This window comes from Palaemon carinicauda, chromosome 39 (genome assembly GCF_036898095.1).
Source record: "Palaemon carinicauda isolate YSFRI2023 chromosome 39, ASM3689809v2, whole genome shotgun sequence".
NCBI classification, from domain to species: Eukaryota; Metazoa; Arthropoda; class Malacostraca; order Decapoda; family Palaemonidae; genus Palaemon; species Palaemon carinicauda.
Genome location: NC_090763.1, coordinates 53,658,698 through 53,686,286, shown reverse-complemented (window position 1 = coordinate 53,686,286; position 27,589 = coordinate 53,658,698). Strand labels below are relative to the sequence as shown.

At 42.8% G+C, this 27,589-nt stretch overlaps 1 protein-coding gene and 1 long non-coding RNA gene across 4 annotated transcripts in view; one reads left to right on the top strand and one right to left on the bottom strand.

The window, feature by feature from the left end:
- Positions 1 to 4,382, top strand: part of LOC137631192 (uncharacterized) — a 71,265-nt gene extending 66,883 nt beyond the window's left edge. Inside the window, exons 8-9 of one of the 2 annotated variants that reach the window (XM_068362922.1) lie at positions 834 to 978; positions 3,925 to 4,382. In XM_068362922.1, coding sequence (XP_068219023.1) covers positions 834 to 978; positions 3,925 to 3,940 — 161 coding nt within the window. In that variant the 3' untranslated portion in view covers positions 3,941 to 4,382. The remainder of the gene's footprint in view (positions 1 to 833; positions 979 to 3,924) is intronic. The other variant, XM_068362923.1, reaches the window with a different exon arrangement.
- An 8,386-nt stretch (positions 4,383 to 12,768) lies between these two features.
- Positions 12,769 to 27,589, bottom strand: part of LOC137631193 (uncharacterized) — a 32,056-nt gene continuing 17,235 nt past the window's right edge. Inside the window, exons 2-5 of one of the 2 annotated variants that reach the window (XR_011041872.1) lie at positions 25,070 to 25,205; positions 24,717 to 24,816; positions 15,833 to 15,921; positions 12,769 to 15,072 (exon numbers count right to left, since the gene is read on the bottom strand). This is a non-coding gene — a long non-coding RNA (uncharacterized lncRNA). The remainder of the gene's footprint in view (positions 15,073 to 15,832; positions 15,922 to 24,716; positions 24,817 to 25,069; positions 25,206 to 27,589) is intronic. The other variant, XR_011041873.1, reaches the window with a different exon arrangement.

The window sequence follows — 27,589 nt, the reverse complement described above, 5'->3', positions numbered from 1 at the left end:
GTCATGTTGACAAAGCTTGTAGACTTCTATTGCGTAGTGTTTTTTAACCATTAAATACAAAATCATGCACATTTATTTTGCAAAGCCAATCTTAAATTGTCTTTGAAAAAATATCAGAAACCAAATGATTAATTTTTAAGTAATATGCATTTATATGGTAGTTTTTTTTTTCTTTTTATTATTATTAAAACTAGGTGGTTATTGTTCCATAATTAAAAGATTTTTTGATAGCTAGAATTTCAGATATTGCCACAGAAATTATTGTAAAGTAGCCTTATCAGTAATAACTGAGAGTAATGTACTGCAGTAGTAATACTTGAGAGGGTTTGTTTTGGTTATGAAATTTTTTGTTTGGTGCATTCGTAAAGGCCGTCTATCCCAGTTATTATTACCTTCATACAATGAGTTTTCCCAAAATTGCTCTGAAATCTGGCAACAGTTGTACGGTATTTCCTTTAATTTTTCAACCATATATTTTTTTTTATTGCAGGATAATTTTGGAATTTTTTCTTTCTTGAGAATAAGATTTCAAAGCGTATCACATACTGTATATTTAGAATATTCCCTTATGTTAAACAAGAAAATCATTCAATATGGCACAGATTTTGAAAGTGTAGATTTCATAACTTTACTTTTTTATAACTAGCCACTTATAACTAATTTTCTATCAACATTACTTTTTTTTATAACTAGCAACTTACAACTAGTTTTCTGTCAGCATTACTGTACAGTATATGCACAGTAAAATATTCTATATTTTTCACCAGACTAAGCCATTTCTGTTTGCAAGTGCAATATTCTCTGCCCAAACTTAGTAGTTGTATTCTCACTAGTCTCAGGGATGAAGCCAGTTGAGCCTTTCTTGTCTTGGGTAGTGGAGAAAGTAGACAACCAAATGAAATTGCTAGATCGAGACAAACACATCGTAGTTGCGGAAGATAAAAACAACTCTATAATGAGGACAAAGCACTATAGAAGGTTAGCAGTCATTTTGTAATTGTTAAATGTGGTAATGGTTTCAATGTTGTGTGGTAGAGGGAAAATGCTACTTATTTTCTTTTTCTTTTTTTTTTTGCATGTAAGCCAGCTTTGTTATTTTACTTTTAGAATAAAATTTCTGGTATTTATGCAGTTATAAGTAAATTCTGGCAGCTTTTAATGCTTATCTGGTGCTTTTATTTTTTACTATTTTATATACTATACTGTAATATAATTATACTAAGTGTGTTTACCCTGTATTTTGTTTTCATGCAATGCTATGGTTTACTTCCATTTAATTAAAATCTGAATACTAAACAGATCATAAAAGTAAGGCAGTGTGCCATACAGTGTGACTTTTTTCAGAAATTAGTTTGAATAAAAAATAGTTCAGTATATACTGTACTCAACTTTTAGTAGTATTAAGCTGTTGAGTAATAATTATGTTGTTAAAGACTGTACATGTACAGTACAGTTTGGTGTCAAGATTTTCTCCATTGGATTGTTGTTTCTCGGGGTAGTGTAATTAGTGCACCTCGTGTGGTGTTGTAAGCATTATCCTCTTAGCTTTTATCGACTCTATTCTAGCTTTCTTTCTTTTGTCGCAAACCGTATAACTTTTACTTCAATGTGAAACTTTGGGGTTTCGAACAGTTACTTCAGTGTGAAATTGTGGGATTTTCGAACAGTTACTTAAGTGTGAAATTGTGGGATTTTCTAAGTTACTTCATACAGTGTGAAACTGGGGTTTTACAAGATACTTTATTGTTTTCCAACTGTTGCACCTCAGTGCTTATTGGCCTTTTTTGGCCCTGGTTCAGCCCTCTCACTGTCATTTTGCTCAAATTCTTTAATCTAAAATTTTTTTTTTCACTGACCAATTTTCTTCTAAAATTGTATATTTTTCTAGTACAAAATAATTCTGTATATATATTATTTCATTTTCTTATAAAAATGACATACTTTTAAGGCAACTTCATTTAACAAACTAGGTTAGATTTGGCTATGCTGTTTAGATTCTCTTGATCTCTTATAATTGTTTGGTTGTGCTTAGATATTTATTTTTGTCCAGTGTCTGTATCCAATGTACAAGTTTTGTTTACTTTGATGATTCTCTGGTTTCGTCGAGATAGTCTTTCATGCGTGTTTCTGTCTGTTAGATCCTTTTTTTTTCAGTTTTAATTACCATTTTTGAACCTCATCCCCTGATTTGAGTTTATTTTACTCTGGTTTTGTTTATTAACAGCCCATTTTGGCACTACATTTACTATTTTGTTCATGTGGGCTTGTTTGCCAGCGCTATTTTGTGGTATTCACCCCAAAAACATTATCAAGTGCTAGTCACTTTTTTAAGGTAAGTTACCATTTATTGTATGTCATGGTTTAGTTTATTGGGATGAGGGTAGGGTACATCCTAGCTTTCACATGTCTTAAAGAATTGAATATATTATGTGATGTTAACAAAAGCATTTTACATTAGGGTGTACCTTGGGCTAGGTCTAACTAGATATCTAAACCTGGTGTTGTATCCATCCATTTTCAACTTCTTCTTTGTCTGCATCTTTTCCCACTAATATGTGGGGTCAATGTTTCTCGCCAGCATTCTCCATCTATCTCTGTCCCACACTTCATCACTGGTTAATCCCTTTGATCAAAGGTCACCCATTTTCAACAGATATGAGTATTGGGAGGAGATGGGAAAGTTCAGTAAAGCTACATTGTATGTTTTCCCTATTTTAGACTATAGACAGTTCTGCCCTTCTATAGTGGGGTTGATGTTCCTACCTTAGGATGTACCTTATGCTAGGTCTGATCAGATAGTTAGACGTGCAGTTGTATCCTTCCATTTTCATCTTACAGGAGAGATGGGAGAATCTAGTCAAGCTACTTCGTATGGACCTTTCCCATGTTAAGACTATAGGCTTGTCAGCCCTCCTACTGTGAGGTGCGTGTTCCTAATGTAGTGTCTCTTGTGGTAGGCCTGACAAGATAGTTAGACTTGATGTTGTATTCCTCCAATCTAATCTGATATGGGTATTGGGAGGATATGAGATAAGTAAAGCCATAATTTTAGGAAATTCTTCCTAATTTATTCATGAATTAAACCTGGTTAGGCTAACTTGTGTAGGACCTCTCCTATGGCTTGGTAAATCATGTGTTTATGTGTTTTCACCACAGTTAATAAACACACACTCCTGCTTTACTATGAAAGGCAAATTTCATATTCTGAACTTTGCTTTGCTTTGGTCTTTTTAAGATCTGGAATTTGCTCACATGAAGTCTATGCTCATTGCACTGGGCTTCAGTTCTAGCTACATAAACGAGTTGTTCACGTGAAGAGGATTTTGTTGACTCTGTAGATGTAGAGAGGAATTCTGTACTACTTTTAAAAGTTTAAACTTCAGACGGACATAATTTACATTTGTGTTTTCATTACAGTAAATCTTATTAATTAATATGACCTTCACATCTGCAGGAAAAATGCATGTTGTTATTAATTGTTAAGGCAATTGTTTGTCCATATTTAGGTTTAAAGGCCTTGTAAAATATACTTATTTTCATTGATTTTACTTAAGCGCACAGTATAGTTCTAACATTCTAATAAAAAAGTTTATAAGACGTTTTAGGTTTATACTGTATAACACTATTACAACTTACTTGCAAGACTTTTTTTTTCGTCTTCTTTTTAAGGTTATGATGCCTAATTTTCAAATGCTAGACATTCTAATTGTTTAAAAAATACTGTTACTGTACTATTGTCTAATTTATGGATTATCAGTATACTGTTTCAATTATTTATTTGCAATTTCCTTGTGGTACACAATTCCCAAGTGAATTGATGACAACTTTTATGTTCATGTTGAAACACTTATTTTAGCATCCTGCATTTAATGGTATTTCGGTGATTTTCAAAATAAAGTATTATTGTTTAATTCTATTTTTCAGGTATTCCCATCACTGAAAACAGAGAAGGAACGAAACAAGACTCTGGCAAAAAATGAAAAAAAAAAAATCAAATTGGAAATCATAGCATCGCAGTTAATCAAAAGTACTGCATAAAAGGTGGTATGCATATTCATGGCCATAGCTTATTTGCCAGGGAATATTTCTGAAAAAATTTTAAAAATTTTTCATGTTCTTGTGTTGTACACTTTGCCGTAGCAGTTGGATCTCTTCATGAGAAATCATATGGAATGTGTTCTTACAAATTATAAACAAAAGCTTTAACCTTATGACTGTTATTGCAGATAAAATGGTGTCAGATAGTAGTTGAAATGGGCATAGTGGTACCTCCAGTAGACATTTAGTGTCACACTCCCAACTACTTTTTGCAACTTTATAATGCAACTTAGGTCTTTGTACCTTATGTCAGAATATTTTCTTGTAATACAATCGCTCTTAGCTCCCTCTTTTTTCACTGCCATGAAGCAGCACTGATAATCTAGTGTTTCAGTGCTACGTCATATCACACAAATTATTATCTAGTGTTAAATACAAATTTATATAGAGACTCTACCACTGCTAATTTCCATTGTAACTACTAGGTGGTACTATGATGGCATCATTATTTCAGTCTTTGTATAATGCTTATAATACAATGTACTATATGTACATTGATCAGGAGTTTATCTAATGTTATGGTTTTTTTTTTTCAACGATACTATCATGATCAATGCAAAATGTTGATTCATAAAAGGCTCAATAATAATACAGGTAGGCAGGGTTTACTTTATTACTTAATCACTGTACATATTGAAAAAAATTACCAGAATATGATTATAATTTGCATGTTGAAATTAATGACAGTTGCATATTACAAATTCATGTTCAAAATTTATATTATATTCTTTTCATCAAAATTGTCAAGATGGGAAATTGTAAATAATTAAGCAAATAATTTTTAAAACATACAAAAACTGACAGTAAAATTATTCACTAAGAATGCAAAAGGGTAAATTATTCAAGATTGTTCCTCCACTAATATAAACCATCGTCCTTCAAATGGAGCATGACCAGCAAAACTGTAAAGACAATATTTTTTTTACTTCTGCCGCAAGCAGTACAGACGTAAACTTGCTGAATTTTCTGTGCGTTGTTATAATCTTTTTGTTCCAAACAGGAGTACTTACCTCGAACTACTGGGATCTCCTCAATCACCAACCGAGAATTTTGCGTAGTTCCCCCTCTCTCCGTTACCTTGTCGTGGCGCTCCGAGGCGGAAGGATACTCGCCCTGGGGTGACCCGGGGTCAGCGCGTGAGGCTGCGCTTGTTAGATCGTCAATAAGCATCTGGTCGTGGCGTAGATATAATCTCGCCGCTCTCTCTCACTTATCCCGTCCGATGACCTTGTGTACCACTTGTTCCTTTGTGTTCTCCACCCCACGTGTTCCCTTGTGCACCTTTCTCTTACGTTCTTGTGTCCTTTGCGTGTTCGCTTTTCACTATGGAATCCCAGCGTCGCTGTTCCGGGCCCCAAGCTGGTAAGTCTTGTGGAGCCTGGCTCTCTAAGCCCGAGGTCGACCCGCACATGCTGTGCTCCTCGTGTCGGGGAATAAGTGTTCACCTTCCTCCACGGGCCAGGAGTGCGAGTCTTGGCTGGAGATGCAGTGGACCTTGTTCTCCAAAAAGAAGAAGAAGGCGTTCCAGAAATCTCCTAAGACGACAAGCCTCACCTCGCCACAAACGTTGCCCTCAGCGCAGGCGGAGAGATGTTCTCCTTCACCTTCCCCTACCCAGAGTAAGGGACGAGGTAAGTCCGTTGCGGGGAAACGGCCCATTGCCATTCCCCACGAGTCTGATGTCGGGGAATCTGTTGTAAAGGGGCCTACGCAGACGAGTGTGGGGTCTGCTAGTGTGGCGGAAGTGTGTGTTGTAAACAAAGGCCTGGTGCCTGCAGGACCTGTCTCTAGTGAAGACCTGGTGTGAGGGAACCCTGAAACAGCACCTACCCCCAAACCGTGGCAGTGTTCTTCAGGTTCAGCGGGTTACGGGGGTGGTCGGGACAAAGAAAGGCGGCCCACGTGTTCGTCAGATCCCGACTCCATTGTGTGGATGGCACCTAGAATGCCCTTCAGGTCACCCATGAGGCAAGAGGAGGAGTTCAAAGGATGGTTCGCCCCTCGACCCGCTATCCGCTCACCCCTGGTGCCCTCGGCTACGCTTCCACCGGACTTCATGGAACCCTCGACCCCGATATCCAGACCAAGGACCCCTAGGAGACTCGTCGTTGAGACAGACGACTTGGCAAGCTCATATTCTTCGGACGACTACCCCTCCTACAGTTCCTACTCTTCGGACAGTTCTAGTGGACGAGACTCCAAGAGGAAGCGGTCTAGAAGGAGGAGACCGAGCTCCCACGCCAGCCCGGCCAAGAAGAGGTCAAAGTCCTCGAGGAGGAGACACAAGAAGAGGAGCTCCTCAAGGAAGAGGTATATTACAGTGGTTCGCCACCGCCGTGAATTTAGCAAGAAGGTCGCTGCTCTGGTACCTGCCTCGGTGGCCGCTGGAGCCGCTTCCGTTCCCTTGCACAGTATCTCTTCACCCCCAGCTAGGCAGGAGGCTTCTACCTCTTCTTGGCACCAATCCCCTCAGCCCTCCAGAAGGAGCGGTGCCCAACCTCAGGCCTCCTTTAGGCCAAAATTCTCAGGCGCAAGGAGAGGCCGTTCGAACCGTCTTCCTAGGAGGAGATAGGCCCCTTACACCTTCCCACGCCACAGGTGGGGATGCCTCAAACGATACTGGCAAGCATGGCGGGACAACGGAGCGGACCCGTGGACGGTGACGGTCCTCAGGGAGGGATACAGGATTCCCTTCCTGTCAGATCCGTCCCCGCTGATCTCCGAACATCGGGCGGAATGGCTGGTGGCCAAGGACTCGGAGAAAAGAGCAGCCCTGCAAGCAGAAGTGGAAGCCATGTTGAACAAGGGAGCCCTAAAACCCGTTCACGAGCCTTCCCCGGGTTTCTACAGCAGGCTCTTCCTGGTGGAGAAAGCAACGGGAGGTTGGAGATCAGTCATCGACCTCTTGGCCCTGAACAAGTTCATCAAGAAGATCCCCTTGTACTGGCGGCCTTGAGAGAAGGGGATTTCATGATGTCCCTGGATCTCAAGGATGCTTACTTTTAGATTCCCGTTCATCCCTCCAGCAGGAAGTTCCTCAGAGTAAGGTGGGGTTCTCAGACCCTTCAGTTCAAGACCCTCTGCTTCAGTCTGTCGACGGCTCCACAAGTATTCACGAGGGTGTTCACCCTGTTATCGGCCTGGGCACACAAACAGGGCATCAGGCTGATCAGGTACCTCGACGACTGGTTGCTACTTTCAGCCTCAGAGGCAGACTTAAAGTTTCAAGGCTCACTTCTGTTGCAGTTCTGCAAGGACCTCGGGATCACGATCAACCTCGAGAAGTCACAGTTAGTCCCCACCACCAGGATGACTTACCTGGGGGATGGTCCTAGACTCCCAACTGACGAGAGCCTTCCCCTCCCAGGGGAGGTTGGACAACCTAGACCAGGCGATTCATCCTTTATTAGCTGGCACTCCGGTGGGAGGCCCAAAGATTGGTAGAGGCTAGTGGGTCACCTGGTCTCGTTTGAAAAATTGGTCCCACAGGGCAGGCTCAAGTTAAGACCAATCCAGTGGAACCTGAAGGATCTCTGGTCAGTGGAGGAGTCCCTGCAGAAGATAGTTCCGGTGTCCCCTTCCTCCAAGGACGCGCTTCTCTGGTGGTCCGACAGGAGTCACACGAAGGGAATCCCGTTCGGCTCCGCCCCTCTGGAGATGCTGCTCTTCACGGACGCATCAAAAGAGGAGTGGGGAGCTCATCTCCTTGGAGAAACAGCAGAGGGGAAATGGTCAGTGGAGGAAAAGACCCAGCACATCAACCTTCTAGAGCTCATGGCAGTACAGAAAGCCCTGGCAGAATTCGGCCGTCGACTCCGGGGGAACTCGGTGGCATTCATGTGCAACAACGCCACGGTGGTGGCGTACATCAAAAAGCAGGGAGGCTTAAGGTCAAGGGAACTGCAACCTCACAGCTCAGATCCTGGAATGGGCCAAAATGAACCACATTCAGCTAACAGCCAGGTTCATTCCAGGAAAGAGGAACATCCTGGCAGACGGACTCAGCAGGGCAGGTCAGGTGGTAGGGTCAGAATTCTCTCTTCATCCCCAGGTGGCACAGGAAGTTCTCCGGCGTTGGGGCTCCCCGATGATAGACCTATTCGCCACAAGACTCAACAACGCACAGCTCCCCGTATTCTGCTCCCCGGTGCCAGACCCGTCAGCAGCATTCGAGAATGCCTTCCAGCACTCGTGGGACGGCCTTGACGTCTACGCCTTTCCCCCCTTCGGGATCATCAAGCAAGTTCTCAACAGGCTGAGACAATCCAAGTCCACAAAGATAACTTTGGTAGCGCCCTGGTGGCCAGACAGGGAGTGGTTCACGGATCTTCAGGACCTGGCCACCCTTCCGCCATGGCCCCTGCCAGCAAGAGAAGACCTGCTAAGTCAGCCTCACTTCCAAAGGCGACACGAAAACTCCCAAGGCCTGAGGCTACACACATGGAGGTTATCAAGCGACTGCTAAGGAGGGAAGGCTTCTCGGACAAGACTGCTGACAGGATGTCGGGATATCACCAAAAATCCTCGTGCGTTGTGTACCAGGCAAAATGGGAAACGTTTGTTAAGTAGTGTGCCTCTCAGAATCTGCGGCCCTTAGACGCTTCGGTCCACAATATCGCTGACTTTGAACAGTCTTGTGACCCCCGTTCCTCGAGGGTCCCCCAGTGGGATGTGGCCAAGGTTCTCAGGGCTCTCTCGAGGCCTCCCTTCGAACTGCTTAAAGAACTTCTGGACAAGGACCTCACCCTCAAAGCAGTCTCCTTGTTGGCCCTTGCCTCGGCCAAACAGGTGAGCGAGCTCCACGGCTTGTCCTTCGAGGTCTCACACTTGAAAGGTTGGAAGGCCATGTCGTTTAAGTTCTTGCCCGATGCCCGAATTCATGGTTAAGACCCAGAACCCTACAATTGCGGAAAGACCCAGAACCCTACAATTGCGGACCCTCGGTTCGAGGAATTCTCCATCCCAGCGATTCCGTGCTTGGACAACCCGGAAGACCTGCGTTTGTGCCCGGCAAGGACTATCAGGAAATACCTCAGTAGACTTCCAAACACAGGCCAGCCATCATGAGTTTGTTCATTTCCACAGGTCCGGTCAAGAAGGCGGTTTCCAAAAATACTATATCCTTCTGGCTCCATCAGGTTATAAAAAGGGCTTACGAGAGTGATGGCTACATGGTGCCTGGGACCCCGGGAGCCCAGGATGTTCGTCTTTGACACTAACATGGCAGTGGGCCAAATCTTACGGGCTGGCACTTAATCCAGACAGTCCACCTTTACAGCCCATTACCTCAAGGACTGTACAAGAAAGTCCCTGGATGCCTTCTCCATTGGGCCGGTCATTTCAGCTATGCAGCAAGTTTAGTGGTTTGGGCCCCGGGTAGCCCATGGGAAGTAATCGTAAGCGACACAGGTTCCTTCCTGGCTATCCCTCCTTTTTTCCTGTATCCCATCCTTTTCACTATCCTCCTTCCATGCGAGAGTGGGACGTTGAGGCACTCCATGTCTGGATTATAATTCAAGGTGAGTTGTACATAAGGTAGACTTTTGCGTGCTTTCCCCTACTCTCCTACCTCTCCCTGGGACCTAGCCTCCTATCTAGGTCGTGTGCCCCAGGAAGTTTTGAATATTCCAAACTGTAAGCCACTCCCTCCTCCTAAGGTATAAGTCTCCTAAGAAAGTAGTTCGAACTACTTTCGGGTTATGGCTCACCCATCCTACCCAGAGTATCTTACAGGAGTTTGAGGAGGACTTTACATACGCTTACTGACGATCTAACAAGCGCAGCCTCGCGCGCTGACCCCGGGTCGCCCTAGGGCGAGTATCCTTCCGCTCCGACAAGGTAATGGAGAGAGGTGGGACTACGCAAAATTCTTGGTCGGTGATTGAGGAGATCCCAGATCCTCCTAAGAAAGTAGTTCGAGGTTAAGTACAGTTAGGAAAAATACAAATTACTAAAAATTTGTGATTTCTTTTCATTTGCAGTTAAATGGAGACTTGTGTTGATGTGCAGTTATGCCCGGGTAACCCTGGTGATAAGTGTGGCAGGTTCAAGTCTAAATTTGCTGTAGATCCACACTGTGTACATCTTTTTTCAAGAGCATGACTGTTCATAGTCATCTTGTGATCAGTGCAGGTCCTCTTCTCTTCTGCTGTGAGTAAAGTTTGGTATCAGAGCTGGTGATTTCACAGAAGCTCTATTGCTCTCCCTTTTCTTTGCACTCTGTTTTATCTATTGTCTCCCTTGGATTCCTTTAGAGTTGGGACCTCTAGGGGGGAATTCTTTGGAAGAGCTAGCTCTCTCTCTCTGGGCTTTCCCCACTGAAAGAATAAGTATCATCTTCCCCCCTGGTAAAAGTAATACAGTACTCTTACCACAAGGCTTTCCTATTGCTGTCTTCTGCCCAACGACTATGACCTGGACTAGAGAAGAGTGTGGCCTTGCCAGGACCTCTAACATTCCCAATGTATCTATCTCTAGCAGCAACCATGAGGTATTGAGTGACATGACGCCTGTTAATGTGGTCTCGACACTGTTGAAGACTCTCACTTGGCCTCTTCCTCCAATAATGTAGACGAGTCCCATTTAGCCTTTTCCACCACAAGATTTTCGTTGTTTGCCTCCAAGACCTCTACCACAAAGGCAGCTGGCAAGAAGCAGCATGTGCTCACTTCTTTCTCCTGTACTTTTTCTGCCTTGCCTACAGCTGGTCATTCAGACAATCTGCCCAGAAGGAATTTGTCAGAGGCCCCAAAAAAACAATCAACAGGAGTTGCAAGAGCCTTTGAGCCTTTCTTTCCTTGAAATAAACCCTAGAGAAGTGATATTATATCGATATTATATCAGGAACCTACCCAGACAAAAAAGGTACAATGGGCTATAGTACAGGATTTAATGCTCTTGCTACTAGTGGTCTTTCCTATTGATAATTGAGGTTCACTCGAGTTGCTGCAGTACCAAAGCGAGAGATATCGGCTTGTGGTGGGAAGACAGAAACCAGTAATTTCTCTCTACTATTAGGAGTGGCAGATTTTCCCTCACTTGATCGGAAATACAATCCTCTGTCTACTTGTGACTGATCTTTTCTTGATCAGCAACCACTTAATCATTATTTTCATGGCCCCTGAGGCATCAGTGACACTCCCACATGCTTATGCTTGAGGGAATGTTATCATCTGTCATCTGTTCTTCCCTGTGTGACCAATCCGTGCAAGTTAGTTCCCACTTGCTCGTGTAATTCTCACTCACTCGTGTAACCAGTAACAACAAGTGACCTCCCAAGACCACTCAGCACTCCTATGAACATAGAGATGCCCCCTCACGTGCGCATGATGGAAGACTAGGTTCTTTACCGCCTGATACATAGCTCACCTTTATGTTCTTCAGAGGCTAAAGTTCGTGGTGGTACTTGTTCTGTCTTGGGATAGGTGGTAAAAGTAGTTCAGCTCACGAAGTCAACGTTGATCAGATCCCCTTCAACTTCTTCCAGGTATACTTGTTCCACTCTTGGTCTGCATTGTGTAAACTGTAGGAAGGGCGACACTTTTCCAACATTCCAAAGTATGTGCAGAGACCTCCTCCCTTGCAAGAAACGAAGTCTTCTAGTTTCAATGCTCATCCAGTACTGCGCCAGCAGAGCAGGAGATTCCCAATGCAGTGTTTGACAAACAATGTTCTTGCACTCTAATATTAATGAACTTGGAAAAGTTAGCAATTCATGTGAAAAGAGATTTGACTGCCATTAATTGGTATTTTAGTGCCTACCAAAGATCAGACCTTCCTTAGGTTGCCATGGTAGAAATTCACTGCAGTCATAACAGATTTTATATGCCCAAGCATGCAAACCTGTATTCTCTTTCCACTGATCCCAGTTTTCATCTACTGCAGGTTTGCTTGTGCAGAGAATCAAGATGAAGGCACGGTTTTCTCAGCTTTCAAGTTTGTTGCCAGAATTCCTGGATAAATAAGTTTTCAAGAGTGCAGTCACTAAGACTTGTCACATCCAGAGACGGTGAAGTACAGAAAGTTGGTTCTGTCTGGTGTGAAAGCGGTATCCTTCATGGCACATTAACGAATTAATGGGCAGACTGGGTTTTGAAGAGGAAGGATGCAGTCTTTTTCCGATTCTCCAAGCAAACTGGACAAGAGTCAATATTTTCACTGAGGAAAGCTTCAGTACTGGAAGCTACAGCTCTCTTTCCTCAGAGGAATATAGAGGTAATGGTAGACGAAGGCTAGCCATTACTCACTCCCTCGTCCCCCATGCAGTTACCTTTAAAAGTGACTGCAACCACCCTTGGGATTGGCTTTAAAGAAGCTATGACTGCCTATAAAGCCCAATCAGGACCTCTAGCCACTTCCTCTTCTCAAGTAAAGTGTAGACAGCGTTTCACCCTTTTGCACCAAACCTGACCAGTCAGTTAAGGCAGTGCAGAGGAAGGATTAGCTTAGCTGAAGTCGACAATCCTTCCCCCTCCAGGCGAAGATGGAGCAACAGAGCAGAGCAGTGTGTGGTAGGAGCCAGACAAATACCACCTGCCCTTCATAGTTCATATCCTCCTCTTACTTGCACTCTGATGGTGTTCTAAGACTTACCATCCAAAATCCACAAAACCTCTAAAAGCGAAAGTGACAAAAACAAGAATGCTCTCGAAGTTATTGAAAATAGTTCTCCATGTTTCTACAGGTGGAGACAGTGACTGGGGTTCAAAGACCAGTCATTAACCTTTGTTCGTTTGTTTATCAAATTCTCTTCAAAGTGAAAACAGTAACTGATCACTTGTAATACCCGTGATCTCGGCTTGGAACCACTTTAACAATTATCTCTTGAGGTATTTCGACGACTGGCTGATCCTGGCCACATTCAAGAGGCAGATGCTTCAGGATCGAGACAGAATACTCGCATTACATCACAATCCTGGGATTGTAGTAATTGTGGAATTAGTCTCTCACACTAAAGCAGAGGGTGAAGTACCTGGCCATGCTAATAGATACAGCAGCCTCGAGTCTGTTCATCAGACAATTGCATCAGCAGGCTCAAAGAGGTGGCACTTTTGTTTCTGTTCAAGCAAGGACTCTCAGCTCGGTGGCAACAATGTCTTCTGGGACATTTTTCCATTGAGAAATTCGTCCCACACAAGCGTCCCCAACTGCGATCGTTTCAGTTTGTCTGACACATGGCTGGTCAGTAGCTAGTGATTTCATTTACCATGTAATCTCAGTGAAGCAAGGGGTACAGGATGATCTTGTTTCGTGGCCAAACATCAAAATATTCATCAAGGAAGTTCCACTTGACTCAAAGAAGACAGGGATTCAAGTTGCTAAAGAGGTGTGGTCTTAAGAAGATAAACTTCTGCATAACCTGTTGAAAATGTGCGCAGCATTCCTGACACCAAGTTTTCCAAGAGTCTATAGGGCACTCAGTAGCAATGATAAGCAACAATACAATGTTTATAGCAAACATCAACAGTAAGTATGGATTGTCTAGCACAGTTTTTTTTTTACATGGTAAATAAATGCACGTTCAGGAATAGTGTCTTGTTGACATGGAGTCTTGGGAATACCTTGGAGGCTCTTAGTTGGTAGCATGTTGAATGGTATCCAGATCTGCTGTTGCTCCTGATCGAGGTGTCGAGAGAATTACTCGTGGCCTACTCTTCTCTGTCCACCCAACCTTCAAAAGTATCAATACTCGGTCGAGTCACCTGACTTGATGGGTGAAGCCTATTCAGCATCTATTCCAAAAAGAAAGGTTTTTACGAGATACTGCGCAGACGTCTGGATACCTGCGAACGTCATCTGCAGCTGTTTACCAGGGGAAGTAGACCATCCTCTGCAATTAGTGTCATCAAAGGGATGCTTCTCTGATTGAAGCCTCTACAATTAACACTGGAGTTTTTATTCTTCCTAAGCCAGGTCTCAAGAGTGGAAATTTAGACCTTTCCTTCTCATGGAAGTAGTTGCGAAAATTTATGCTCGTGAGAAGCTTCAACCAGTTTTGCCCCCCACAGAACCCGAGTCCCCCAGAGTAGGATGTGACCGATTTCCTAAGTCTTATGTACGGCCCATATGAGCTTTTTAGATTAGCCTCAAATAGTTGTAATCACTATAAATAGTTAAATTTTTAAAGATCGTTCCATCTTTGCTGAAGTCATGCTCTTATTAAAGGACTCAGGTTTGTATAGTTAGGAAAAAAAAATTAAATAACAAATTTTATATCAACTACGTTAAAATATTTTTATAATGTGACTAATATTAATGTTAGTTTGGCCAAGCTTAGGCCTTTCCAACTCAGACACCAAAACTAAGTTGTAAAAAGAAATGCAAAAACTTTACCAAAGACTATAGAAATAAACAGAAATGATACACATGTACACACACATACCTAGTACAACTGAAGAACCTGAGCAACCTTTGTGCAGGAGTATTTTTTGGTAGCACCAGTACTAAAAATGTGTTGCAGCTTACGTAAAGGACATTATTTTCAAGTATGATACCGAAACATTATTTGTAGGTTCTACCCAAGCTGGAAAAAAAAAATTAGAGGTGAAAGACCACCAGGTAACCTACACAGAGAATAATTTGATATGCATCTTTAGAAAACTATGGATACATTTAATCTATGAATACGAAATAATAATTCTATGGGAAACAATATATTTTCCGAGTATTTTGCACATTTACATGAATCTGAGAAGAAAATTTCACAGGGCAGACAAACATAAAAAAATTCTTCATAAGTGCAGGGATCAGGGATCAGTTACATCTTTGTAAAAAGTCAACTAGTAGTTGTTATTCAGAGATTCTAGTTTACTTTTCATCCCAAGAGGAGCCACTGAAAAGGAGAGGCAGATAGGGATCCATCTGATGTTGAAGGGCTTTTACCAAGATCAAGATCCATTGTCCTGTAAAAATTACAGTGGTGTACTAGGTACCTGATGAGACATCTTTCTCTTTGGGCTTTTCAGGAACATCCACCTGTGAAAAATTAAAGTAGTTGAAAGTCCACAAACATTAACATCAGCTGATGAGCAAAGAAATGTATATATTTTTTTTTTTTTTTTGGGGGGGGGCTGTCCATCATTAGTATAGAATTAATTCATATGAATGTGCATAAAATGTTACATAATTCATAGATGCAAACCTCTATGGTTTTGCTAGTGGCCTCTTGTGGGAAAAAAAAAAGTTGTAATAATGTGCCCCCTTGCAAAGAAAATAGTAATAACTGTTAATTTTATCAACAAAAATATAAAATATTTTACATGGTAATCATTGACTTTAATAAAGGTACAGGCTTCACTTTGTGCATACAGTAGTCAAGACATAAGCTGAGTGGAGTTTAAAAAAGATTAATCCTGAAGCTCATTTAATAAATATCAATTAAACTTATTGAGAAATGAGTAGAGATTCAAGAAACTATGCACTGGGATATTGCACAAACACATACATATTGACCAAAAATTCATAAGTACAGCATGCTTTAGTTAAATTGTTTAGCATACTTGAAATACAAGACCCAAAAACGGGATTTTGACGAAGGAAAAATCTATTTCTGGGCGAGGAACCTGTGTCGCCCAGTGAAATGCTCCTGAAAGCACCATTTCAAAGGTATAAATACTGCTAAATATACCAGAGAAAAAAGTTGCATGGAATGCTAGGAATATATCCAGCTCTCTCACCACTGCATTTAACCTGGTGCACCATGAAAACCCAAATTTAAAAAAAAACAATAACTTACCTTAGTTAAACTGTAAAGGAGAATATTTGCTCCAAGCAAGCATACTGTATCTACCTTTCAGAGCTCTCTTTCTCTCGTATGTTCACAGGCTGAAATGGGTAAATTACGTTAAACTCATCATGACTATCCCGGTGGAATACATCGGTTAATAAGTAGTTAAAAGTTTACCCCCCCCCCCCCTCAAACTTCAACAGAGTAGTAAAATTCTCTAGAGAAGTTAAACACAACTCCCTAGGCTTGTGTTACCTGTATCTAGCTAGTAAATTAACTTGTGATATATTTAGAAGACGTTTTTGCCAGTTAAAAATCTGTTCCAGAAGACATTCCAACTATTAAAAATTTAGCTCATCTATTTTCTAGAGGGAGTCATATCAACATATAGCTAAAATTTAGGATGCACAATAATGTCAGAAGATGCACCATGTTTTGTTCCTTTCAAACATATATATATTTTTTTTTTTTTGCTACCTCATGACCCATTTTAACACTTCTGTAGCTCCATTTTGCTATATTAACAGAGTAATAAGGTATAAGCAAAAAGTAACTGATGATGTTTGTATTTATGAAGCATCAAAATTTTGTAAAATTTTGTATTTTCACATGAGCACATTGGTTGTGAGAAACTTGGAAACATACTTTTGGGAAAATATTTTTTCAATGGATTGATTTAAGTTTTGTTCAGTTAAATACAGTAGCAGATTTTAATAAGAATGAATACCTGTATTTTAATGTTGAGAATATCACAGAATAAATTGCTGAATTTTGAAAATATATACTGTAAGCATGGATTACCATAGTTTATATTAATATAATCTGAATTACCATTTTATTTTGTTAATAGCAAAACATTTTTATATGGTTTATTTTACTGTAATGCAATCTTTGGAAGCACAACACACTATCGTATACCAAGAAAAAAATTGATGAAATGTTATTCTGCAATATTTATATTTGTAAAAATAAAAGATAAAGCAAATAAAAGTTTATCCTTAAACCTCAGTCATTAAAAAACACAGGACTACTTGAGCATCATTTCATAACATTTGGCAACTAATTGCAAGTAAATTAGTATTGAATAATAAATCCATCCAAATCTTATTTATTAGGCATTTGTATCAATTTCCCAAGTAAAGTATGAATAAATAAAATATATTCAATAGTGGTGTTACATTTGCAAACCATAAAATTGATGAAACATGTTATTTTCATTAGTAAAATAAATTTTTGAATATACTTACCCGATAATCATGTAGCTGTCAACTCCGTTGCCCGACAGAATTCTACGGGAGGGATACGCCAGCTATCACTATACTAGAAGGGGGTGTACTCACCAGCGCCACCTGTGGCCAGGTACTGCAGTACTTCTTGTTGACACCACCTCACTTTTTCCTCGGTCCACTGGTTCTCTATGGGGAGGAAGGGTGGGTCAATTAAATCATGATTATCGGGTAAGTATATTCAAAAATTTATTTTACTAATGAAAATAACATTTTTCAATATTAAACTTACCCGATAATCATGTAGCTGATTCACACCCAGGGGGGTGGGTGAAAACCAGTGTACATGACTAAAGGATAGCTAAGTATCCCGTATTTCATATAATCAGTTATTTCAGAATAACAATGAAATAATAAGTACCTGGTAAGGAAGTCGACTTGAACCGTTACTCTGCCTTTATTAAGTTCGTCTTCCTTACTGAGCGCAGCGTTCCTCTTAGGAGGCTGAATCAACTCTAAGGTGCTAAAGTATATAGGGCTGCAACCCCTACTAAAGGACCTCTACACAACCTCTAACCCAGGCGCTTCTCAAGAATGAATTGACCACCCGCCAAATCAAAAGGATGCGGAAGGCTTCTTAGCCTACCGTAACAACCCATAAAAACAATAAAAGCATTCAAGAGAAAGGTTAAAAAGGTTATGGGATTAAGTGAATGTAGTGGCTGAGCCCTCACCTACTACTGCACTCGCTGCTACGAATGGTCCCAGGGTGTAGCAGTTCTCGTAAAGAGACTGGACATCTTTAAGATAAAATGATGCAAACACTGACTTGCTCCTCCAATAAGTTGCATCCATTATGCTCTGCAGAGAACGGTTCTTATTAAAGGCCATCGAAGTGGCTACGGCTCTCACTTCGTGGGTCCTTACCTTCAGCAAAGCAAGGTCTTCCTCCTTCATGTGAGAATGGGCTTCTCTAATCAGAAGCCTTATATAATACGAAACTCCGTTTTTGGACATGGGCATCGAAGGTTTCTTGATTGCACACCATAAGGCTTCTGACTGTCCTCGTATAGGTTTTGACCTATTAAGATAATATTTCAGAGCTCTGACAGGGCAAAGAACTCTTTCTAGCTCGTTACCTACCATGTTGGAAAGGCTAGGAATTTCAAACGATCTAGGCCAAGGACGTGAAGGAAGTTCATTCTTAGCTAAAAATCCGAGCTGTAAAGAACATGTTGCAGATTCGGATGTGAACCCAATGTTCTTGCTGAAGGCATGAACCTCACTGACTCTTTTAGCTGTCGCAAGGCAGACGAGGAAAAGAGTCTTGAGGGTAAGGTCCTTGAAGGAAGCTGACTGGAGAGGTTCGAACCTAGGCGACATAAGGAACCTTAAGACTACGTCTAGATTCCAGCCTGGAGTGGGTAAACGACGTTCTTTAGAAGTCTCAAAAGACTTAAGGATGTCTTGAAGGTCCTTGTTGGAAGAAAGGTCCAAACCTCTGTGGCGGAGAACTGAAGCCAACATACTTCTGTACCCTTTAATCGTAGGAGCCGAAAGGGATCTCTCATTCCTTAGATGTAATAGGAAGTCAGCTATTTGGGTTACAGAGGTATTGGTAGATGAAACTGCATTGGCTCTACACCAGCTCCGGAAGACTTCCCACTTGGATTGGTAGACTCTACGAGTGGATACCCTCCTTGCTCTGGCAATCGCACTGGCTGCCTCCTTCGAAAAGCCTCTAGCTCTAGCGAATCTTTCGACAGTCTGAAGGCAGTCAGCCGAAGAGCGTGGAGGTTTGGGTGCAACTTGTCTACGTGAGGTTGACGTAGAAGGTCCACTCTTAGAGGGAGAGTCCTGGGGACGTCGACCAGCCATTGTAGTACCTCTGTGAACCATTCTCTTGCAGGCCAAAGGGGAGCAACCAGCGTCAGCCGTGTCCCTTCGTGCGAGATGAACTTCTGAATGACTCTGTTGATGATCTTGAACGGAGGGAATGCGTAAAGGTCGAGATGGGACCAATTCAGCAGAAAAGCATCCACATGAACTGCTGCTGGGTCTGGAACTGGGGAACAGTACAAAGGAAGCCTCTTGGTCATGGAGGTGGCAAACAGATCTATTGTAGGCTGACCCCACAAGGTCCAAATTCTGTTGCACACGCTCTTGTGAAGGGTCCATCCAGCCCATAGACGACGTATGTTGAGTGTCTCCTACTTGGTGGTATTGCTGACATTTACAGTTGGAGATAAAACTATGTGACGTGTTGTTGAGGGAATGGTATTTGTAGAAGAGTTAATTGATATTTGCTGGGTGACATTTATTTTTCGGTTTTCACAATGTATGTTTATTGCCATTTAACTGTGTTATTCAATTAGGTTTAAGGATATTTTCTTACTTTGTCTCCTTCTATCACAACGACCCGGGCATCTGTGGTTTCTATCTCTACCTAGTAACTTTTTCTTTTACTTTAGTATGCTAGTTAGCTAGGTGAATGTGTCTGAGGAATTGTAATAACCAGTTTGTTTTTCTTCCCTAAAGTTCAGTTTTCAAGGGATTTCTTTGTAATTTTAAGTTATCAATTGTAATAAATAATTTAAGTGTTTGTTTTGTCTCTGTATCCTTCTCTTTGAGGAAGTTCCTTGGATTGTTTTTGTTCTGGTACGAGTCCTACCCATTATCATAGTGGTAAGGGCTTTATGATAGATAAAGAATCTGTGAACTCTTTACCATCTCTTAAGAGTTCATAACATAAATGGCAAGTGAAGACCTGTGGTCTTACCCCTTATCCCAACTTCTCCAACAGTGTGGACATCAGCCCAAAGGGACAGCTCCTTGCGGATCATTTCGCGTAGGAGTTTGTTGATGCTGGGATCTTGACTTCTGGAGAAAAAGATGAGATGCGATACCCTGTGTAAGGATTCTTCCCTGGGAGAAAACTCCTTTAACTGAAAGAAGTGGGTAAGGCAACACTTGACCCTACCATGAGCCCTGACGGGGTTGATGCTATTCCTTAGAACAGCATGGTTCTGGCGATGACCTGATCTTTTCTGCTTAGGCGATCTGCTGAGACGTTCATGTTGCCCTGAATGAACCTCGTTACTAGGGTGAAGTTTAGACTTCTTGACCAAATGAGGAGGTCCCTTGCTATCTCGTACAGGTTCCTCGAATGGGTCCCTCCCTGCTTGGAGATGTAAGCCAAGGCTGTGGTGTTGTCGGAGTTCACCTCCACCACCTTGCCTAGCAGGAGGGACTTGAAGTTCAATAGGGCCATATGAACTGCCAGTAGCTCCTTGCAGTTGATGTGGAGCGTTTCCTGTTCCTTGTTCCACGTTCCCGAGCATTCCTGTCCGTTCAAGGTCGCGCCCCAGCCCGAGTCTGATGCATCCGAGAAGAGATGAAGATTGGGGGTCTGAATCGCTAACGGTAGGCCCTCCTTGAGAAGGAGGTTGGTCTTCCACCACAAGAGAGTGGTCTTCATCTCTTTGGTGACCGGGATAGAGACTGCTTCGAGCGTCAAATCCTTGTCCCAATGAGCTGCTAGATGGAATTGGAGAGGGCGGAGGTGGAGTCTCCCTAACTCGACGAACAGGGCTAACGATGACAGGGTCCCTGTGAGACTCATCCACTGTCTCACCGAGCAACTGCTCCTCTTCAGCATGCTCAGGATGCAATCTAGGGCTTGGCTTATCCTTGGGGCCGATGGAAAAGCCCGAAAATCCTGACTCCGAATCTCCATTCCCAGGTAAACAATGGATTGGGAGGGAATGAGCTGGGACTTTTCTAAGTTGACTAACAGACCCAGTTCCTTGATCAAGTCCAAAGTCCAGTTGAGACTCTCCAGACAGCGACGACTCGTGGAGGCTCTCAACAGCCAGTCGTCTAAATAAAGGGAGGCTCTGATGTCCGATAAGTGGAGGAATTTTGCAACATTCCTCATCAGATGCGTAAACACCATAGGAGCTGTGCTTAGGCCAAAACACAGGGCTTGGAATTGGTACACAACCTTTCCAAAAACGAATCTCAGGAAAGGTTGGGAGTCTGGATGAATAGGAACGTGAAAGTAAGCGTCTTTCAGATCCAACGAGACCATCCAGTCCTCCTGCCTGACCGCTGCTAGGACCGACTTCGTCGTCTCCATAGTGAACGTCTGCTTGGTGACATAAGCATTGAGCGCGCTGACGTCCAGCACCGGTCTCCAACCTCCTGTCTTCTTGGCCACCAGAAAGAGACGGTTGTAGAAGCCCGGGGATTGATGGTCCCGGACTATAACCACTGCCTTCTTCTGTAAAAGGAGCGACACCTCCTGGTGCAACGCTAGCCTCTTGTCCTTTTCCTTGTAGTTGGGAGAGAGGTTGATGGGAGAAGTGGTCAGAGGGGGTTTGCGGCAGAATGGTATCCTGTAACCCTCCCTCAGCCACCTGACAGACTGGGCGTCTGCACCTCTCCTTTCCCAAGCTTGCCAGAAGATCTTGAGTCTGGCTCCTACTGCTGTCTGGAGAGGAGGAGAGTCAGTGTTTGCCTTTTGAAGTCTTGGGACCTTTCCTAGACTTGCTCCTGGAAGAGTCTGGACGGGAGCTTCCTCGGCTGGGGGCTCTACCACGAAAGGGCGGAATAAACCTTGTAGCAGGAGTATCAGCCACTGGGGTGCGGTAAGTCCTGGGAACTGAGGGAGCAACCTTAGTCTTACGAGCTGAAGAGGCCACAAGATCATGAGTGTCCTTCTGAATCAGGGCCGCAGACAAGTCCTTGATAAGCTCTTCGGGAAACAAGAACTTAGAAAGCGGAGCGAAAAGGAGTTGAGACCTTTGACAAGGTGTGATGCTGGAAGAAAGAAAGGTGCAAAGTTGCTCCCTTTTCTTAAGAACTCCTGACACAAACATTGAAGCAAGCTCGCCAGATCCATCCCTAATTGCTTTATCCATGCAGGACATTAAAAGCATGGCCGAGTCCTTGTCCGCAGGGGAGGTCTTCTTGCTAAGGGCCCCCAGGCACCAGTCTAGAAAATTGAACATCTCAAAGGCACGAAATACACCCTTTAGGAAGTGGTCTAAATCGGAGAAGGTCCAGCAAACCTTAGAGCGCCTCATTGCTGTTCTACGAGGAGAGTCGACCAAACTTGAGAAGTCAGCCTGGGCAGAGGCAGGGACTCCCAAGCCTGGTTCCTCTCCTGTGGCATACCATACGCCCGCTTTAGAAGTGAGCTTAGTAGGTGGGAACATAAAGGAAGTCTTCCCTAGTTGCTGTTTAGACTGCAACCACTCCCCTAATATTCTTAAAGCTCTCTTAGAGGACCTAGCAAAGACGAGCTTAGTATACGTTGACTTAACAGGCTGCATGCCCAGCGAAAACTCAGATGGAGGAGAGCGGGGGGTAGCAGAAACAAAATGGTCCGGGTATACCTCTCTGAAAAGAGCCAGGACCTTACGAAAGTCAATGGGTAGAGGAGAAGACTTGGTTTCTTCCACGTCTGATGAGGGATCCAGGTGCGCAGCTTCCTCCTCAGAAACCTCATCACCAGAGTGTAGCGAAGTGAGAGGTAATGTAACAGTGGTATGCTGAACAGCAGAATCTGAACAAGCGGGTGCATAAACGCTTGTGGTTTCATCCTCAAGTCTCTGTTGCTGAGTTAAAACCTGAGGTTCAGGCTGCAAAGACTGTTCAAGAAGAGAAGAGGAAGGTAGGCGCATGGGTTGAGGTGGCTGACTCCTGGCATGAGTTTCTTGTCTCAAGAGTTGCACTTGCTGTAAGGGTTGCGGATGCGCAGTAGCAGGTTCCTGAGGAACGAGTTGAGGTTCCTGAGGTGTGAGCTGCGAGAGTTGAGGTAGCGGCTGCGCAGAACGCAGTTCTTGTCTCGCGAGTTGAGGTTCCTGAGGTGCTAGCCTAAGGTGTTGAGGCTCTCGCCTTGAGGAGGGTTGAGGTCGCTGCAGCGAGTGCTGAGGTGGCTGCCTCATGGATGGAAGAGGTTGTTGTACCTCAAGAGATTGTTGCCTCGCTGGTGGAACCGCAGGCGGAAGCGGAGGAAGTAAGGCATAAGCTTCCTGCTCCCATTGCTGAGGTTGCCTTAAGGAAGGCGGAGGTTGCTGCACACCGCTGGTAACTGGCAACTCAGTACGCGGTAAGGTATCCTGAGGAGCCTCAACTTCGTACGCCTGGCAGACTGGACTGCGGTTAGGCGGAGCGATCGCAGGAGGAGGTGTAACCTTCTCAGCCTGACACTCACGCATTAAGACCGCAAGCTGTGACTGCATGGACTGCAGCAAAGTCAACTTGGGGTCGACAGACGCTAAGGTCTGCTGAGGCAAAGCCTTAACAGAAGATGAGGTCTGTTGCGGCATCACCTTACCCCTCTTAGGAGGTGTGCAGTCACCTGATGACTGCGGAGAGTCAGAGCTAATCCAATGACTGCAACCAGGTTGTAGAGCTCTTGAGGTCTGGACTTTGCGTTTGAGAGGTCTTGAGACCTGAGTCCAGCGTTTTCTCCCTGACATTTCTTCAGCAGACGAGTAAAAGACGGGCTCAATCGTCTGCGGGTGGGAGTGACGGTCTCTGTAAGACACGCCCGCAACCACCGAGGATACTTCTGTGCGCCGATCAAGGCCTGCCGAACCCTTTTGCCCTTCGACATTGCTTCTCCCCTGGGCTTGGGAGCTTGCAAGAGGTCCCGGACTGGGAGGACGACTGGCACGCACAGAAGTACCCTCACGCACCACACTGACACTGACACTAGCACTTGGCACCGCACTGACACTAGCACTTGTCACAGCACTGGCACTATCACCTCCCACTGCACTTTTGACCTTAAGTTCTTTGACATCTGCCATAAGAGACTTATGGTCACTAACCACCGATTCCACTTTGTCACCTAAAGCCTGAATGGCACGCAAAACATCGGACATATCAGGTCGAGTACAAATAGTAGGTTCGGGGGTAGCCACTACAGGGGGAGGAAAAGGTTGAGGATCATGAGGTGAGGAAAAAAGTGAAGAGCGAGAAGAACTCCTCCTAACTCTCTCTCTCTCTAACTTGGTTGAATATTTCAGGAATCGAACAAATTCAAGTTCCGAAAGTCCGGCGCATTCCTCACATCGATCTTCCAACTGACAGGGTCTTTCCCTACAGTCAGAACAAGCGGTGTGAGGATCAACCGAGGCCTTCGGAACACGCCTATTACAAGACCTACATCGTCTATGGGGTGGGGCTTGTGAAAGGTCAGACATCTTGAATCAAAGAGTTAGTCAAGGGGGATTCCAAATCAAGCAAAAAGATCGTTAACCATTAATCAAAACTAAATAAAAGCTATCTAAGCTAATTAGAAAAGTTTCCAGTATAGCGACAGCTGAAATCTTAGAGAAATACTTCACCAAAAACCGTGAACAGAACTCCAAAATCATAAGCGTATCCCAGAATGTCTTGCCGGAAGCACGACAGAGGAAAAAGTGAGGTGGTGTCAACAAGAAGTACTGCAGTACCTGGCCACAGGTGGCGCTGGTGAGTACACCCCCTTCTAGTATAGTGATAGCTGGCGTATCCCTCCCGTAGAATTCTGTCGGGCAACGGAGTTGACAGCTACATGATTATCGGGTAAGTTTAATATTGAAAAATATTTCATATTGTCAGAGATAAATTCAAAGAAAAACTATAACCTATTTGAGTGGGAGAACACTAACCTTGAAATCAACAACTGACACAGTTCTTTTCTTTTTTTAAATCTGTCCTCTGGGGCTTCTTTTACCAACCTATTAACGGTGGTCTTTGGTACCTGTAATTCTAATTAATCATGCACACTTTCCTTAATAAATATTGTATCAATAATAAAGTCAAGAACAATAACTTTGTGAAATGACAAAGGATTTCTGTTTGAAAAATGTCTTATTAAATAAATTGCAATACAAAAGCATAACAATACACATCTTAAATTTTCTTTTCTTTCATAAATGTTAAAAAAATATAACATAAAAAGTAGGTTAAAATTGTGACTATCAAAGCATGTTCATAAAATATAAAATCTCATTTTACTTACAATATAATTGGACCTGCAGTGTTACCAGAGGACAGTCATCAATAGAAGAAAGAAGAGAGAAGTCTTGCATCACTCTCTCTGTTGAGAATCCCTCAACAATGGAAGGTCGTGTACAACGACCACCCGAGTGTTATGGCTGAAATTTGTAATGTTTTTTTATTCATTCATCTACTCCCTCCATCACATCATGGGTGTTCTAACCACATACAGAAATATACACATGATGTTAGCTCTGGAGTAATACTTCATACTGGTAATAGTTTACATTCTCACTGAAACCTGTATACAGTTTGATTGTGTATGAGGATTACTATATTGGCTATCACAAGTTTAGATCAAATTATAACTTTTTACTTAATCCTTGTCCTTTACACAATCTATATGTAGTTATATTAATGCTATTATTTTAAGTTTTCTATATACCAGCATCATATAAGTTACTTAAGCAACAGGCAACACTTTTATTTTCATCTGTCGTGTTACAAGAAAATAATAACACACAAGAAAAATTTACCCACAGGAAAAATTATAGTTTTAAAAGACTTTAAAACAAAAAGCCATAACTAATACAATAATTTAAATCATAAGGAAATATATCAGAATTGTCATTTCATTAAAATATTAAAAGAGTGCAACATCCTACTGAACATATTTATAGGTGCAATATTTTATCATAAAATCAGCAGTTGATAAAATAAATACTAAATGATTACAAAAAACAATCCAGAAATTTTAAAAGTACCCATACAGTACAGTGATACCTCGGTAGTCGAACGACTCTATACTCGAACAATTCGGAGTTCGACCAAAATTTTCGAGAAATTTTTGCTGCGGTGCTCGACCAAAAATTCGGTACTCGACCAGCCGAACACGTGACGACCGCATGGGCTTTGTGATGATCGCGCCATCTCGGCCACTCTCGCTTGTTCGGGAAGCATCAGTTCTCTCGAGAGCGTCACTCAGACAACGCGCGATCAGCATTCGTTGTGATTTAGTGATTTTCAGTGCTTTTAATTGCTTTTTTAGCTTTCATAATGAGTCCCAAGAAAGTAATGAGTGTTAAGGGGAAGGAGAAGAGGAAAACAGTGCGAACAACGATCGAGTTGAAGAAGGAAATTATAGCGAAATATGAGAATGGTGTACGAGTGTCCGATTTAGCGGTAGAATACGGAATGGCGAAGTCGACCATTTCTACGTTTTTAAAGCATAAAGAAATGATTAAGAAGGCGAATGTTGCAACGGGAGTTACGGCGGTAACTAAGCAAAGGCCACAAGTGATTGAGGAGATGGAAAAGTTGCTTTTAATATTTATTAAAGAAAAACAGTTGGCCGGGGAAAGTGTTAGTGAAGCGTTCATTTGTGAAAAAGCGTTGCATATCTATGAAGAATTAGTGAAGAAAAGTCCGAGTACCAGTGAAAGTGATTCATTTACATTTAAAGCGAGCAGGGGTTGGTTTGAAAAGTTTCGTAATAGAACAGGTATTCATCGTGTTACTAGGCATGGGGAGGCAGCTAGTTCGGATCAAATTGCAGCCGATAAATACGTGGGGGAATTCGATCGGTACATAAATGAACAAAATTTGATCGCACAACAAGTCTTTAATTGTGATGAGACTGGGTTATTTTGGAAGAAAATGCCAGCCAATACGTACATTACCAAGGACGAGACGAAGATGCCAGGTCACAAGCCAATGAAAGATAGGCTAACATTGTTGCTGTGTGCAAATGCAAGTGGCGATTGCAAGATCAAACCCTTGTTAGTGTACCACTCGGACAACCCCCGGGTGTTCAAACGAAATAATATTTGTAAAAGTGCACTACCAGTTATGTGGCGCTCGAACACTAAATCTTGGGTCACAAGACAATTCTTTACTGAGTGGATAAACGAAGTGTTTGCCCCCCAGGTTAAGGCTTACCTCATTGAAAAGAGCTTGCCAATGAAATGTCTTCTGGTTATGGACAATGCTCCTGCACATCCTCCAGGTCTCGAGGATGACTTGAAAGAAGAATACAGCTTTATCAAAATCAAATTCTTGCCCCCCAATACTACTCCCATACTCCAGCCCATGGACCAACAGGTCATTTCAAACTTCAAAAAACTCTATACCAAGGCCCTTTTCAGAAAGTGTTTTGAAGTGACCAGTGACACGAAGTTGACCCTAAAGGAATTCTGGAAGGAACACTTCAGCATCCTCAACTCTGTTAACATGATTGACCAAGCTTGGCGAGGTGTGACCTATAGGACATTGAACTCTGCCTGGCGTAAGCTGTGGCCATCATGTGTCACAGAGAGGGAGTTTGAAGGTTTCCAACCAGAGGCGGGTCCAAGCACTGCTACCCCTGTAATTTCTGATGACACTGATGTCGTTGAGGAAATTGTTGTCATGGGCAGGAGTTTGGGGCTTGAGGTCGACAAGGATGATATTGATGAGCTTGTAGAAAGCCATTCTACCGAGTTGACTGTGGAGGAATTGTTGCACCTGCAACAACAACAGCAGCAGGATCTGATTGTGGAGCAGG